At 33.2% G+C, this 18,290-nt stretch overlaps 1 protein-coding gene across 8 annotated transcripts in view; it reads right to left on the minus strand.

Moving 5' to 3' along the window:
* LOC140434136 (protein peste-like) overlaps positions 1-18,290 on the minus strand; it is a 149,735-nt gene that overhangs the window by 44,924 nt on the left and 86,521 nt on the right. Inside the window, exon 1 of one of the 8 annotated variants that reach the window (XM_072522184.1) lies at positions 9,690-9,874. The exons of the other annotated variants lie outside the window; for them this stretch is intronic. Coding sequence (XP_072378285.1) covers positions 9,690-9,725 — 36 coding nt within the window. The 5' untranslated portion in view covers positions 9,726-9,874. Of the gene's footprint in view, positions 1-9,689; positions 9,875-18,290 lie in introns of those variants that run through there. 8 annotated transcript variants of the gene reach the window in all.

Genomic DNA, 18,290 nt, shown 5'->3' on the forward strand with positions numbered 1-18,290 from the left:
TATACTTCCTATTTTAAAAATTGGGGGTTGTATCTGTCATTCTAAGGGGGTTGAAGGTGGGGGTTGCATTTTCACGTTAAAGAATGTCAAGTTATAGTTTAAATTTGACATTTTTCGGGATTTTTTATAAATATGTACAGTAACCTAAGTAATGAATTTATTCCATTTGGCTTTTACACACTGTATAATATATTTAAAACAACTACACAAACTCAACCGTAACTAAAGGTAAATTAAGATAAATTACCTAATTTAATAATCAAATAATAAAAAAAAATGGGTATTTCAAAGAACCAAAATGGTAATTCTACAGAAACCACATTTATTTCGGTTCTTTTTATTATTGATATAATTAGGAACCAAGTTCTACGACGAACAATATTTTAAATTTGGTTGGAAGCTTTGTTTTTAACAGTAAACATTTACTTCCATTAAACATTTAACACAACTATTTCATGTTTTGCAGGTGACCTTGGATATCCGCTATAGCAACTGATCGATAACTGCAGGTATGAAATAATATTTTATTAGTTAATTAGGTAAATATGTAATTAGTTAATTAGTCAATACTTTTTTATACAGCGCGTTTAAGTTGTACAACCGCTTCATTATAAATATTTGGAGTAAATTATTTTAGTAAATAAAAAAAAACAATTATATATTGTTTGTATTTTGAGAATGATTTCCGAAATGGAAATTGAAACGTCAATAAACTTATTTTAAACTTCAATTGTGGCTTATTCCTATAAAAATAGTAATTATTTCTCTTTACAGTTACAAGAAAGCCTTGGAAAACCATTCTACAGCAATAAAAATTAATGGAGAACAAATTTCCCACATAAGATATGCAGATGAGACTCTCCTACTATAGTTTATTTTTATGAACGAGAGAGAGAGAGCTCCGACCACTCCATGGGCGTGCTCAAGATTAATTGAAAAATTACTTTGAATAATTGTAAAAAATAAATGAATTATTTCAGTGTTATAAAGTGTTATGTGTATGTAAACAAAAGTGCCCTCTTTTATCACACACTATATTAGAACTGACTGGCCTACATTAAAAAGGGTTTTAAAAATTCACATTTTTTTTTTAATTTTTAAAAATTACAAAAGACAAAAAGAGTTTTTAAAACCGTCTAAGGTATGTTAAATAGATGAATAAAAATATTAATATAAAACTTACAGCTACTTGTTACAAATCCAAATCAGATTCAGAAGATGAACTTTCAGAAGCAAGATTTATAATAACTGGCTCGATCATTTTATCAGTAATATTGTCCAGCTTCCACATTTTTTCCTCTTCTTTAATAGTGTGATTTACTGCCTTTTCCCAGTTTTTAGGTTTTACATTATTTACGGCCTCCAAAAACAACTGTTTAACATCATGAATTTTAAAAGTGGTATTTTTTCTTGAAACTTCACTCTTTATCTGTGCCCATACCAGTTCAATCGGGTTTAATTCACAATGATATGGTGGGGATCTAAGTACTGTCATTCCACGATTTTTAAATTTTTCTTTATGAAGGGCACACAACGAATAAAGTTCCTTTCTTATAGATCTGGGATGGTACGTAATATTTTTTGAACTCAGCCAATTCTGCAAGTCTTTTTTTAACCACTTGGTTGTGGGCAGTCCTTCTATAAGTCTGGAGTGATAACTTGCATTATCCATTACTATTACACAGTTCTTAGGAAGAAGATCTATCATTTGTTCGAACCATTCTTGAAAGACATCAGCGTTCATGTCTTCATGGTAGTCACCGGTACGAGTTGATTCAAAAGTTAATAAACCACCTTCAACAAAACCGTCTGAACTGCCAATGTGTACTATTATCAGCCTGCGTCCCTTTCCTGATGGTGGGTTTAAACCAGTAGATAAGTTATTTACAAAAGCGTGCCTTTGACTTATAACAGTTTCATCCTGCCAAAATTTATTTGGTGTATGACCCTCGTTGATCCATGTTTCATCAAGATAAAATATTTTTCTTTTTTGGTTTCTCATTTCCTTTATGGTTCTTAGAAAATGTCTTCTCCATATGACAATATCGCTTCTTTCTAATAAAATAGACTTTCTGGGATTCTTTTTCCAGCAGAAGCCTATTTCTTTTAAAAGTTTCCATAACGTACTTCGACTCATTTCTGGGTAATCCTTATCATCTCGAACAGACAAGAACTTTATCCAATGTTGGAAATTCTTGTCTAAAGAAGAATTCATGCACTTTCCGTCGAAGTCCTTCTTTAAAATGATATTCTATTTGAAATTTTGGTTTCCCTGGAGCATTACGTGGCATTTGAAAACTACCACATTTCTCTTCTTTAATAACTCTGTAAATCGTAGATTTCCCAACACCAAGTGTACTGCTAACTAACTCAACGGTCTCATCAACACTTTCACATAAACGTTTGTCTGTAAATGATTTAAAACAATTAAATATTAATGTTTTTTCATTAACTGTTACAGGACCAATTTTTCGGCGTTTACACGGCACTTCCAAATTTTCCATAACACTAGTATACACAATAAACTGCACCTTGCAACTGAAGTACCTACTTTTAGTGAACTGTTAAGAATTTTGAATACGCCACTTGGACCTTCCTATATACAAAATGGAAAAACCCACTATCACATTTTCTGTGGAATAAGTTTAGAAGGTAATTATCTAGTCAATTACTGTCGTAGATTCCTGGAATTAAAGAATTAAATGTTTGATTGTTGAAACCCTTACTTCGTGGAATGCACTCATTTCAGATAAAATAAAACGTTTTATTTTATCTAAAGAATTAAACTTTATTTTGCAAATAGGCAAAGAATTAAACTTTATTTTGCAAATAGATAAAATAAAACGTTTTATTTTATCTAAAGAATTAAACTTTATTTTGCAAATAGGTAGGTACTTATTAAACTTTTATTGGTTATATATAACCAATAAAATGAACATCTTACATTTCTTGCAAATTCATTAGTACCTGTTAACCTCCATCACTCCGACACTGGCAACCTTATTTAGGGAATAGTAACTCTCACAACTATTGTATTCTATTCTGCTCCAACCTTTATACTCAATTTAAAATTGTTTTCCTATATACTTCTGTAAACTTGTTGACAAATATCTGTTTTTCATTGAGTCACCCGTATCAACAGTTTAGGGATTTGCATACATAATTTATTGTTTTATTACTCTCTCATACATAAAAATACACTATAACTGATACAGATAGGAGCTTACAAAAAGTCTTAAATTAACGTAACTATGTTCGTTGAGAGTTTTGGATAAAGAAAACTTCAAGATAATGGTAATCAAAAAGAGGCAGACTGTTTCTTTACCGATAATGATAAATGAGAAGATATTAGAACAAACTAACTATTACAAATACTTTGACATTTCCCACCCAAGAGAGCGGCGCCAACACAAACAAAAATCAAAGTCGAAGGACTAAATACGGAATCCACGGAATACTTATACAGAAAAAAAATATCAGAGAAGATCGCTGGAAATGAAATATTAGAAAACAATAACATCGAGAAAAGCTGGGAAAAACTCTAAATAACATAATTAAGGCAGCAACAGAATCATTTGGAGAGAGGAAAGTAACGAACACTAACATATCAAAAAAGAAAACACTATGGTTTAGAGAGGAAGTGAATGCAAAATGTGAAAAAAGAAAGCCTTTTTACAATACAGAACACAACAGGCATACAACCACTATAAACGAATCAGAAATGAAACGAATACTTTAGTTAGACAAATAAAAAGGGCAGAGAATACTGGCAGAGCTTCTCAAACCAGATGGAACACGACTTCTACGAAACACAAAAAGAAATATGGAGAATGATCAGAGGGCACCAAAAGAAAAGGAAACATAGACTACTTTCGATCCCTTTTTGCTAAAAATGATGATAATAAACCAATAACATCAGAGGTGACGACAAACGAAGAAATAAATATTGAGGAGGAAGAGATAAAGGAAGCATTAAGGAAATAAAAAAATAGAAAATGACCAGGAGAGGACATAATACAAAATGAAGTCCAAAAGTATGGAGGAGGACCAGATCTGACCAAACCACTATTAATACTAATCCAAAAAATAATAGAATAAAACAGAATTCCCCAAGAATGGAGATCAAGCATCTTAATACCTCTCTTCAAAAAGGGAGACAAATCGAACCAGGAAAATTACAAAGGAATAATTTTATTAAACACAACACTAAAATTAACAACCAAAGTGATAACAAATAAACTAAATGAAATTATAACACTAGCAGAAGAACAACAAGCTTTTAGGTCGGGAAGATCATGCACCGACGCTATATTTATAATGAGGCAAGTGCAAGAGAAATCATTAGAATACAATAAACCGGCATATCTATGTTTCGTGGACCTTAAGAAGGCATTTAACCGGGTCAAATTAAAGGCGCTATCCACTTACTGTACGCAAGAGAGATGCCTCTAGTAATAATCAAAACGATCGTAAATATCTACCAAAACAACACAATAAAAGTAAAGGTAGAAGAAGAACTAACGACCCTATTGAAGCTGGCAATGGGATAGGACAGGGAGATTCCCTGAGTCCTCTATTTTTCAACCTGATTATGGATGAAATAATAAAAAAGTAAGAACTAAAAGACGATAACACATGGGAGAAACAGAACTTAAAATAATCTGCTGTGCAGACGACGCAATACTACTCTCTCAAAGTAAAGATGATTTACAACGTATGCTGCACCAATTTAGTATAACCGCCATAAAATTTAAGATGTTAATTTCCCCTAAAAAGACAAAATGCATGGTTACAACAGCAAACTTACTAAGATGTAAATTGGAGCTGGAAGTTCAGATAATAGAACAAGTGATGGAGTTTAAATATCTAGGCATCACATTATGTAGCTACAGAAAGCTCGAAACTGAAGTGAAAGATCAAGTGAATAGAGCAACCAGAGCCGCAAGCTGCCTAATTGAAACAATATGAAGTAACAAAAATATCGGGAAAGAAACGAAAGGCAGAATTTATAAAACAGTCATCAGATCAATAATGACATACGCGGCAGAAACAAGACGTGACACAGAGAGGACAAAAAGGATGTTAGAAACAGCAGAGATGAAAACACTTAGAAAAATTGATGGTAAGACACTATGGGACAGAGCTAGAAGTACAGATATACGACTTAGATGCAAGGTGGAGAACATCAAGAACTGGTTAAGAAATAGAAGGGTAGAATGGAACGATTATATAAATCGAATGACAACAAATAGAGTGGTAAAGACGGCAAGAGACGGTTCCCCAATAGGAAGACGATCAGTAGGAAGACTACGAAAACGATGGAATGACAAGTTACAGGAGGCACATTAAAAAACAGACAGAGTCATGTCTATATAAAAAAAGATGAAGAAGAAATACTTTGGCTGCTAGATTAACTACAAGATTGACCCAAAAGAAGACATTAAAGAGAGAATTGCTTAAGCTGGAAATCATTTCTTTCTTCTAGGACCTCCTAAAAAACTATAATAGTGTCACAGTTAACAACCTGTGGAAACCAACGGAAAATCATCTATAAGTAATAAGACTAGGTAGAAAACACTAGGTAGATAACCAAAGTTTGGTTAGCATTAATGAAAGTGATAAATGGTAAATTTTATAGATCTCACGAGTATCATAAAAAATGGCAAAAATCGTGCAAAGTCTATTTATTTAACACCTTAATAAAAACTGACTTTATTTGCGGCAAAATGTAAAAATCGCATACAAAAACAGTACTTTTTATCTTTAAAAAGCATTTCGGTTTGTGTCAATAGGTCACTCTGACGAAAAGATATCGAATTTTTACCGTCGAGTTATTACAAATTTTGTTTCTTCAAAACCTGTTTATGAAAGAACGGTTCATTCCACATAAAAATGCTTATACAAATTTTTATTAATAATAATATCAGCTTCATTATTTGCTAAAAACATTTTTTTGGATCTTTTTGAGATCCCAAAATGGACATTTTCAGCAAAATTAAGCTTGTTTGAATGATTTTTAGAGGTTCAGTGGCATTTCCATCTCTGACGACTGGAGTAAATGCCAGTTTAATTTTTTCGTCCACAAAAAGTACAAACGATTACCACGGAAATATGGATGCCAATATTTTTGAAGAATGTTTTGAAGACAATTTGTTAAAAAAATTAGAGCTACCAACCGTAATAGCGCTGGATAATGCATCCAATCACTCAAAAGTAGAAGAGCAATTTCCTTCAATCTTCTTCTTCTTCTTCTTCTACTTCTTGGAAATCTTTCGATCTGTTTCATTCTGAAGCTGCCTCTGGTTAATTTCCTGGGAGGTAGATTGCCAACTATCCCTTTATCTTTAAGGTGGCCTTCCGGGAGGTCTTGAACCGGCCGGGTTGTTTTCTAGGGCAATTTTTGGAAGTCTACTCTCATCCATTCGTCTTACATGACTGCACCACATCCTTTTACGCTGCCTTCCCCATCTTACAATATCTTGAATTTTGCACTGCTCTCTAACGTTTGTATTCTCACCCTGTCTCTTCTTGTTTTGCCCACTATTGTTCTTAGGGTTTTCATCTCGGCAACCCTTAGCATCTGTTTCGTTTTGTTGGTATCTTCGCGCACTTCTATGCAATATGTCATGATCGGTCGTATGCAAGTCTTGTAGATTCTAATTTTACTATCTGTGCGCATATACGGATTTGACCAGACTATCTCCCGCAGACATCCCGACAATGCGGATGCTTTGTTGATTGTCTGCTTGATATATCTATGCCCAGATATCTGAATTGCATCACCTGTTCTATGGGGTTGTTCTCAACCACTATCTTACATCTAAGCGGATTTTTTGCTATTGTCATACATTTAGTTTTGTTGGTAGAAATGGTCATATGTGGTCAGAAGTGGTGCAGTCATGTAAGACGAATGGATGAGAGTAGATTCGTATTCGTTTATATTCAGCGTTTCTTCAGCATCATATAGCTCCTTAAAATGCTGTTGCCATGTCTCTATACGTACTCCCTTGGTCTGCACGAACTCGTTAACTGGTTTTTTCTGTTCCGAAGCATTTTCCATACTTTCTTTTGGGCACCATGTAGGTCGTAGTATGTCGCTGGTGAATTTAGCCCAATGTTCTCTTTAGATTGATTTTATTCTTGCGTTAACTTCGTTTCTTACTTGGACATATTCTGCGAGAGCTTCTTCCGATTGTGTGGTTTTATATCTCAGGCTCTAATCAATCAGTTTCCTTCAAGCAGCTGGACAAAAGAAGCACTAAAGGCGTAGATGAAAACGAATGATCACACAGACATATTGTCAAAAGTCGATTTACTAAAAAGGTGTAAAACCTACAAAAATCAAAATAAATTTGTCATCGACCAAATAGCTCCTAAAAATGGCCATAAACTGTCACTACAATGCTATTGAATTGGTTAGGGATATAGCAAAAAACTGCTTCGACAAGAGTTCATCCAAGACAACAAATGGCGCTACCGTTCTTAGCAGCAAAATAATGGCAAAATAATTGTATTAGACATACGGAAGATCTAATCGTTCAGTTTGGGTCAAACGGAGCATTTTGTGGATGTGCATAGATAATTCAAATAGTGACGACTCTAATAGTAAAGTATTAGATATTGAATAAAATCATTTTCATTGGGTGACGTCATACAGTAAATAATAGGTATCATTATTCACTTTACACCAATGTGTAAACGTAAATATCACCAGAAATATTAGTAAATAAAACTGATTAAATTATGTTGAAGTTTATTTAGTATTTAATTTATTTAATATTTAGTTCATTTAGTATTCTGAATTAGTACTTAGTAGGTACATTAAATATATACAATATTTTCATGAAAAAAGTATTTTTTTGGAATAAATTTATTGAACTTCTAAAAATTATAGTATTTTATTCGCATGTAATGACTATTCTTTACTCAGATGATTTGAACTTTATCTTCTTGCATAAAAGCTACCATTTATGTATGTTGAATAATATGCCAGAAAACTAAATAATTATTACTATTTTTAAAATGTCTACGAACCCCTGAAACACGGGAAGATTATGTTATACTCAGTCAACGACAAGTGAAGCAAATAATATGGCCCGAGAAGAACACATAATAATATATGAATTAGGTTAAGTCAGTTTAGGTTAGGTTAGGTTCATAGATATGTAGTACAAGATTCACCTGTCATCCACGTGACCTAAATGACCAATGAGAAGGCCACGTGCTTGATAAACCCGAGCCATTAGACAGAGCTGCACGGACTACTTTGCCTCAGTTTTCTCTGTCACACTGGAGGAACGCAGCTGTATCTATCGTGACTATATAATCAGTCTATCTTGTATTATATGTCTATAGTTACGTTAGGTTAGATTAGGGGCAGAACATGGACATATGATAATAAACTGTTGCAATAAAGTTGCAATAGGTTCATAGAAATGTAATACAATATAGACTTATCGTTGCAATACCAGTCCGTTCCTCCAAGAGCGACAGAGCAAACTGACGTAAAGCAGTCCCTGCATCTTCTTCTAATGAGCCAGATTTATCGCCCACGTGACCTTTTCATTGGTCATTTAGGTCATATGGTCGAAAAACTTGGCAAATTAGAGAGATGCAGCGACTGTTTAGTGTTAGTTTCTTCTGTCATACTGGGGAACAAGGCCGTACAGCAGCGCTCAGTCTATTTGTATTATATGTCTATAGGGAATACTGTTTGTGGATATAAACAACAGAAAACATATGGGATATGAGCTCTGTAACATATTATGGGATGTCCTATGATGAGAAAGATACAAAAGATGGACCATCAGGCACAACTAACGACATTTTCATTTCTAAAAATGATACGAGTCGTTCACCGTGCTTTGGAATACACGTAAAGCAGTCGGTCCCTCTAGGCTAGTGTGCATCAACTATAAGTAGCTACTTAAAACAATGTTAAATTTGTAATTGGCACCGAAACAATCCAAAATCTCCGCGAAAAAAATTCCATACGATATTATTATTATCTTTATTATACTACCTGCAAAACCATTTAAAAAATTATGAGATATCTGGCAGTCAACGTCACCAATACCACTACAGCCTTAATATGAAACAATAACAGTACCAGTGCCTAACATTTGAAGAAGAAGAAAAGTTATTTTGGACCAATGATGTATCACAGCTATGTCGTGGACAATATCCTCAACGTTTATCTCAGTTAAGGGTGTGCTTAATTTTAAAGGAGGACTTAACAAAGAGATTACAACCCTTTATATCATCCTACATTTTAAACAGTATCAAAACTTTATTATTATACTGTATGGTGGGTTCTATCTCGGAAATATATCAGAAAACAGTCATTATTCAGAAAAAAAAGCTATATTTACTTGAAAAATTATTAGAATCACTTAGTAATACTTGACTGTACATTTAAATATTTATTGAGGTAATCGTACTTTCAGACATTAAGAAATACTGTATACATAAATACAATGTTTAATACTGCAGAGCAAAATAATAAAAAAAAATAGAATCTGTCAGTTTTGCCATAAATATTTACAAGCCGTAGACCTACACGAATCATATCGATTATAAAGTCATCTATTTTTAATTTGAAGATAAAAATTATTGAAATATTGACCTATTTAAAGGTTCTCATTGTAAACCAAAATGAATTTTAAATTGTAAATTCATTAATTACTTACGATGGTTTTGTTCACTTCTTTAATTTGGTAACACATATTCACACAATTAAAAATCCAATTGCACAGTGTTAATAATTTCAAATATTGTCACCTACTAACATTGACCACCATTTACCCGAACTTAAAAACTGATAAATGTTTGCAAAAACTTGTTTAAACTGCGTGTAGTACGAAGGTACTACCTACCTATCGTGTGTGTTTAAAATTGATGACCCGACCACCTGATATTTATTACGGAGGTGAATAAAATGGGTTGGATTAAGTACGTGATAGGGAAAGTAAATGTGTTTGGGATTTTTGGACGCAAAACTGGTTGTGTAGGATAGTTTTTTTTACGGGAAATCCGTCTATATATTGGACAAGACTTTTGGATTTTTTTGGCACTGTGTGGTTAAAAATTCCGTAAATTTTTGTTACGGCAGGGCAGTCATCATCTACCTGTTGCGACAGGTAGTAAATTACACCTAAAAAATATCAGCAATTAAAATAAAAAAAAAACAATAAACTTGACTTATTTGATACTACAGGGTAGGTCATGATAAACTGCACATACTACAACCTCGTTTGGAGGTATTTATGGCGAATAATAAATGACGTATGCTACCCTTGTTTAATAATGTACCGAGCGAGTTGTGAATTTTGACTGAAATTTCTTTTCGTCATAACTTTTGAACTTCTTCTTTCTTCGTCTTTCTATACCAAGCTCTTAGGTTAGCAAGCCAGGATATTCTTCTTTGTCCTGGGGCCCTTTTTCTTTTAATTTTACCTTGCGAAATGCAAGGTAAAAGGTAAATTTTCCTGCCTTGTATATTTCATATGTAAAATGGCAATTTCATATATGTAAAAGGACAAAACTGACCGACAAGAGCATAAACATAAACGGAGAAAAGCTTAGCCATCTAAGGTTTGTAGATGATATTGTAATAATAGCTGATAGGATAGATGAGGGCAAAGAACTTTTAAATCAGCTCTACCTTTCCTCGCTAGAAGGGGAATTGAAAATAAATATATCTAAAACCCAGATGATGACAAATCTTGTAGTCAGCAAAGATATATGCGTAGGAACAAGATCCATAGACCAGGTAATGGCCTATAAATACCTAGATCATGAGATTCGCATAGGAAAAGATAAACAAACCGTTGAGCTTCTCCGTTGTATAAGACTGACTTGGGCAGCCTTCGGCAAGCTGAACCATATTTTCAAATCGTCTGATATACCAATATGCCTTAAAAGAAAAACGTTTAATCAGTGTGTTTTGCCAGAGTTAACTTACGGTGCGTAAACGTTGACCATGACAAGGAAAACAGTTCAAAAGATCTATGTGTGTCAAAGGGCGATGGAGCGTGCGATGTTGGGCGTTTCACTACGAGACAAGATCAAAATCGCCAGCTACGACAAAGAACAGGAGTGGCTGATGCAGTAGAGAGAGTAGCAACACTAAAATGGAACTGGGCAGGTCACGTGGCTCGAATGACAGATTATAGATGGACAAAGCGGATACTAGAATGGAGACCAAGAGATGATGCCTACCGAAGCAGAGGTCGTCCACCAACACGTTGGACTGACGATCTAAAACGTTGTCATAGGAATTGGATGCAAGAGGCACAGGATCGAGATAGATGGAGAATTATGAGGGAGATCTATGTCCAGCTGTGGATAAGCGAAGATTGAATGATGATATATTTCATTAAATATTTTATTTATTATTTTTATTTGTTCTGCATCTAATAGCTTTAGCAGTTCTGCAGGAAGTTCATCAAGTCCCGGTGCTTTTCCATCCTTAATTTTTCTGACGGCTTCCGTGGATTTTAGGGGGAAGCTCATAGATTAAAGTAATAATCTTTTTGCATCTTTTTTAAAATCCCAGAACCGATGTTCTCATGACATCGTACATGCCACTTCCGATTAAACCTGAAGTGAATAGCAACTTTGGTATTTTAGTTAGAGCACACTGTATATTATTGTTGTTTTTTTAATTAGGAATGAGAAAAAAATTTGTATAAAATATCATAATTTAAAATTTTATATTTATTATGTAATTTCATCTTTTTTCAAAAATTTTGACAGATAGAGGCAAAGATTTCAAACTTAATTGCTCATCAATTTACAAATGTCTTAAAAACTTTTTCAAACAAGTAGTAGTTAACGCTCTTTGAGTAATTTATATTAAATTTACAAATTATTTTTTTCTTTCCTTCCATAAGGATTTCCTTAACCTTCAAAAAACAGTAAGTCAGTAGTTTTAAATGAAACATCCTATATAAAAATTTAACAAATGTTAATTGTTCTTAACAAAAAGTTAAAAAAAGTGAAGCTCACTTTTTTTTGTTTCTAGAGGTGTTATATCTTGTGGTCAAGGGGGCCATTGGAAAAGCCCAGTATTGGCTATTCACCTATTTTTGGTAACAACACAAACATTAACAAATTTTTTTATAATAACCTTATAACCAGAAGTAATTATGAACAATGGCATCAAAAAAAATTGTTAATTAATGTCAAATTATTTTGTGATATTGTAAATCTTATTGCCGTTTGTGAAATTTGTGAAATTGGTTGAGATAAAATTATCGATGAGAACATTTGTTGAATCACCATTAGATTTTTTATTCGGAAATCACGAATAATGCTGCAATTGTCATGGTACGAAAAAGTAAAATAACCGAAGCAGATCGAGGGGCATTAAGAAGCAATATAGTGAAAAGTCGCCCTTCAACTTATCTAGAGTTGGTCTTTTGTGGAGTAAAGTTATATAGTTGAATAAAATTAGGAGGAATTATTTTTGAAAAATTTTATTGTGTTCTAGGCTAAGAAAAAGCCGCTTTTAACATTGGAATAACCGGAAATGGTTTTAAATGGTTAAAAACACATAAGGATTGGACACATTCATGATGGGATGTAATACAATGGAGTAATCAATCTGGAATTGAAATGTGTGTTAAAGAAAGAAAGAGTTATTATCAGAAAAAATGAAACTTTTCAACCCGACTGTCTCAAGAGAAAAATCATATTTCTCAAATCAAGGGATCTGCTTACAGGTGTGGAAAAGTTGTATTTTATCGATTGGATTGTAAATACGGGCCAATATTTAAAAATTTTAGAAGAATGGATTGTAAATACGGACAACTATTTGAAGATGTTAGAAGAATCCCTGTTACCGATTATGAAACAAAGTTTAACATTAACCAGCGGAAGATTTTGTCTTCCAAAAGGACAGCGCAGGTTACCAATAAAAAAAAATGGATTGAAGACCATTAGAATGCCAGATCGTGCCAGATCCGTCAACGAAGTGAAGCAAACATTGCAAGAAATATAGAATTTTGGATGTAATTAGAAATAAAAAGGATGTAGTGGTAAACTTTATGAGGTGGAGGCGTAACTGTAAACTGTATGAGACTGCTGTGTGGGGTGGAGTCCTGGACCTTAAAGAAAGAGGCAAGCGATCGACTTGAAGCATTCGAGATGTGGACCTACCAAAGAAGATTAAAAATAAGCTGGATAGACCGAATAACAAATGTTGAGGTCCTCAGAAAGATGAAAAAGGAAATGGAAATCATGAATACGATTAAGATAAGAAAGTCACAATATCTCGGCCACGTTATGAGAGGGGATAAATATGTGTTGCTACAAACCATAATGCAGAGAAAAATACAGTGAAAACGAAGTATTGGAAGAAGACGCATCTTCTGGCTCAACAATCTGAAAAAGTGGTATAATTATTGCAGTTCCGTCGACTTGGTCAGAGCTGCAATCTCAAAAGTGAAAATAGCTGTAATGATTACCAACCTCCTTAGAGGAGACGGTACCTAAAGAAGAAAAAAAAAATGGTAAACTTTCAATTTTTTTTAATATTACACAATCTATACGTTTTTTAATTTTTTTTATTGTGTTTAACTAATTGTTTTCGTTAATTTAAAAAATATTTTCTATAATTATGAAAATCTGAAAACGTTGTTCAATTCATTAAAACTTTTAAAGTTCACTTAGGACTTGTTTGTTTTTTTTTTCGAAAATTTAATATTCTTCTAAATCTAACTTTGCCTAACTGACATGGGAAGGTGCTCGTATCTAGTGACAGTAGAGATTGATCGATTTTATGTGAGAGAAGCACTGCATAGGAACGCAATTATAAATCCATGTATTTTCTAATTAGTGTTGGATTTTTTCATATTCAATGTAAACTTTTATAATCCAGAGTCAATATTTAAAACTGTAGTAATTCCGTATTGTAATCCTAACAATTCACGTTTTTAATGGGCTTGCATAAGGAAGAATAGTATATAAATTATACGACCTGCTAAAATAAACACTGCACTTGTAATTAAAACGCAATAAAATCCGCTATAAAAAATATTTAACATACTATTTGCAATGCTATTATGTAAATCCGAAAAGACTGAATATATATTAAAATATATGAATATTTAACAACATAGCCGGAGAGTTTTTTATATAGGAATCATTTTATTATAATTAGTAAAATTTTGATTGCATATTTGATGAAGAATTTAGTAAGTATTATTCAGACAAGAGGAAGTATTTAAACTATATTTGTTACAAGAAGAAATTTTCAGAGATATTTGCCAAAAACTTAATTAATTTAATTGTTTAATTTAACAAGTTAAGCGACACGTGCACTACGCTGCTGCACAGCACGTTTTTATCACAGAGCATGTGTACCAATTCCCCCCTCAGTATGTTGTCGTGTTTCAGAGACTGTGGCCACGTGAGAGGGACGCAGTTTTTGTGTTGTTATATGATAAATTTGAAAGGTCTGGTCTTTAGAAAACGGAAATCTATCTTTTTCCGGTAAAACCTGCCTTTAGTTTTTGTAGGTTAGGATTTTTGTTGACATTTGTATTTCTCTGTGGTATCATCGTGTGGGACAATTATATTTATTTCCTGCAGTAGAAAAATACTCATATCTTTATATAATGAACAAAAGAGAATTATCAGAAGATGAACTTTGTCGAATACTAGAAGAATCTGATTTCAGTGAATATATCAGATTATGAATAGTACATTAAAAATGTTAACGGCAGTCGTAAAAGATAAAATCGAGGAAAAAGCAAACATGGCAGATGAACAACAAGGCTTCCGAAAGAACCGCAGTACAATAGACGCAATTTTTATTATCAGACAAATAATAGAGAAGTCTATTAAATATGAAAAGCCAGCATACATGTTCTTTGTAGATTTAAAAAGTGTTTTTGATAGGGTGAAGCGAAATGACATCTTAAATTTATTACAAGCTGAACAAATAGACCATTAGATAATAAGAGCAATTAATGAAATTAACAAGAACAACAAGATCAGAGTTATAATGCCAACAGAGAAACAGAATGCATAGAACTAAAAGGAGGAATCCGCCAAGGAGACTCGCTCAGCCCATTGTTATTCAATATGGTGATGAATCAAATAATTCACGAAGTAAGAAAACGACACGGATACCACATGGGAGCGCATAAAATCAAGATACTGTGCTATGCCGATGATGCAGTACTAAATGCTGATATTGAAGATGACCTACAAAGGCAGCTGCACACCTTCAATATCACAGCAAACAAACGTAATATGAGAATATCAGTAGAAAAAACTAAATGTATAGTGATCAGTAAAGAGCCGCGTAGATGCAAACTAGAATAGACGGCAAAATTGTAGAACAAGTAATGAAATTCAATTACCTAGGAGTAGAGGTCACTAGTGACAGGGATATAAGAACAGAGACCAGAAGACAAAGATCAAAAGCGGCAAGAGTAAGTGGTTGCCTCCGAGAAACCATATGGCGAAACAAATATCTGACCACGGAAAGCAAAATAAAAGTATCCAAGACAACAGTAAGATCAATCCTAATATATACAGCGGAGTTAAGGACCGATACAAGAAAGACGAAACAACAAATCAACAATATCGAAATGAAAGTATTAAGATCAATAGCGGGCATATCATTAAGAGACAGACAAACCAACAGAAGTATTCGCGAACAATGCAAAATTCAAAATATTAACAGGTGGATAAAAAGAAGAAAAAAAAAACTGGAACGAACATATAAACCGAATGGGACCAGATAGATTAGCGAACATCTTTAGAAACAACAAGCCGTATAGCAGAAGACCCGTTGGAAGGCCGCCAAAAAGGTGGAAAGATAATGTACAGTCAACAATGACTAAAACAGAATAAGAGGCAGACAAACAGGAGTAATCCTAGTCGCACGAAGAAGAAGAAGACTGATGCTGATCCTGATTATCGAGAGAATGACAGTGATAAACTTTATTCGAGTAGTGATGAAAAACCTAGACCCAGTAATTCTATTGATAACGTAGTAATAGATAACTGATTTCGCTTACAGTACAGATTGATGTCTTGATTGTTTTCTATTTAGAACTACTATTTAGAAAGGAGTGACGATGTTAGTAGACCAAGAAAGAAACAAATGTTATATAACAAAACAGATCCTTCTAATTTAGTCGATGATTTAGTAATTAGTAAGATGTCTTATTTGCAATTTTTATTTTGTATTGAATTATTAATTATTTAAAACCCAGAGAAACTGAAGGAATCGTCAACATAGACGATGTTAATTTAAGAGCAGATAAAATAATGTGGAAAGAAATAGATGGCCCGGAGAACTACATCAATTTGAATTTACTGATAGTCCAGGATTGACAAAGAGCAACTACGTGGTCATGAACCGATTGATTTTTACTTAGTATTTGTTGATAATGAAACTCAAGATTTGTTGTAAATATATCACAAGATTTAAAGAATTGTTTTTGACAAGTTTGGTTATGGGATTTAAAGCAAAAGAATATGTTTATTTTAAATAATATAGTATATAGTATTTAAAAATCTCAACAGATAAATGATGATCACCAATAACCAAAAAACTTCTATTCTAAATAGTTACCTCATAGCAATTTGTTATAACTAATGTAACCTGCGCCATTTGAGTGACTGCTATTGATCTTTTAAAATTCTTGTTTTTTCTGTTATTGGCGAATTAAAATTCCTATAAGTATGCAATTGAATTTTTGATTAGATTATTTCCAATAGTTTTAGCTATATTTGATTTGGAAATGCATAATAGTACGACTTTTTTTGACAGGATTGTACAATGATTGTCCTTCTTTTATTCTATATATTTGGTTATAAATTAATCTAAGAACTGTTTCTTTTACCCATTACTTTTTCCTTGTTTTTGCAAAATCGGTGCAAAAAGAAGGCAGCTCCATATTTCTACGATTTTTGTTTTTAATCAATGGACTCTAATTCAAAGGAGCTCTATCGATTGGTGAAATAACTAGACAGCTTCGGTAACTTGTCAGGGAAATATAATCAATATTCAGTGATTTTAGTTCAAAAAGGAGACAGCTCGGAATCTGCCTCTTTTTCGCATGAAATCAATAATTCATATTTTAGCAGCTTCGATGCAGCACATGCAAAATGTTAAAGACGTTGCTGTGGTTTCGTTGCCGAGATGGCGCGTTTAGTAGGATGTTATTCGTCTATAAGTTACGTCGATATTCTATGCATTTAAGAAGCAAAATAATAGTCCACATAAACGAAACTAAAATAATACATAACATTTCAAATGTATCTTTGGAATCCTCTGGCAGCAGTCCACTCCAACAACACAAGAGACAGTTTAGTTAAATTTCATGATGTAACTTACACTTAGGACTCCTACCTGTTCGATTAAGTACTTCCAAAATAATTTCTACACATTGGACATTCATATAAATCTACATCATTTTATTTAACTGATTGATTTTTCCAAAATTTTCCAGGAGGTGAAAATAGCAAAGTTCTTATTATTTTATCGAGCTACCGCAATTAAAAAAACAAACTTCTGCGTGCCATCAAAATAGAGATTTGGCATAATTATTATAAAGGGCAATCAAACAGAGCAAATGGGGAAAAAGCACCAGGCCCAGGCGATATATACATAGAGGTTCTAACAATGTTGAGTGAAGACAATATAGACGCCTTGGTAGATCTTTTTAATGATATTTATGGATCCGGTCAAATACCACAGGATTGGCTTCAATCAACCTTCATACCAATCCCAAAAAAGCCAAACGCTAATAGTTGCGATCAATTCCGAATGATCAGCTTATTGAACCAGGTCCTAAAACTCTTCTTAAAGATAATTCACATAAGAATATACAACAGTGTAAGAGATATTAACCCCACACAGTTCGGTTGTAGACAAGGATTTGGCACAAGAGAAGCACTTTATAGCTTAACTGTCCTACTTCAGAAATGCAGAGATCAGCAAAAAGATATCCTCCTATGCTTTATACATTACCAGAAAGCATTCGATTGTGTTAATCATTCAGAATTAGTAATATTGCTCCAGGAACGTTCGATAGATGAGAATGACCTTAATATCTTAAAGAAGCATTCTATGAATCAAGTGGCAGGGTTGTGTTATTTTACCCCTCCTTTTTAATCTTTACTCTGAAACGATTTTCGATAGAGTCTTAAGTGACACTGAAGATGAAATCAAAATCAATGGACAGACTATTAGTAATCTTTGCTATGCTGATGATACAGTCATAATAGCTGATAGCCAAGAAGCGCTACAATGACTAATAGATAGA

This window comes from Diabrotica undecimpunctata, chromosome 2 (assembly GCF_040954645.1).
Source record: "Diabrotica undecimpunctata isolate CICGRU chromosome 2, icDiaUnde3, whole genome shotgun sequence".
Taxonomy (NCBI): Eukaryota; Metazoa; Arthropoda; class Insecta; order Coleoptera; family Chrysomelidae; genus Diabrotica; species Diabrotica undecimpunctata.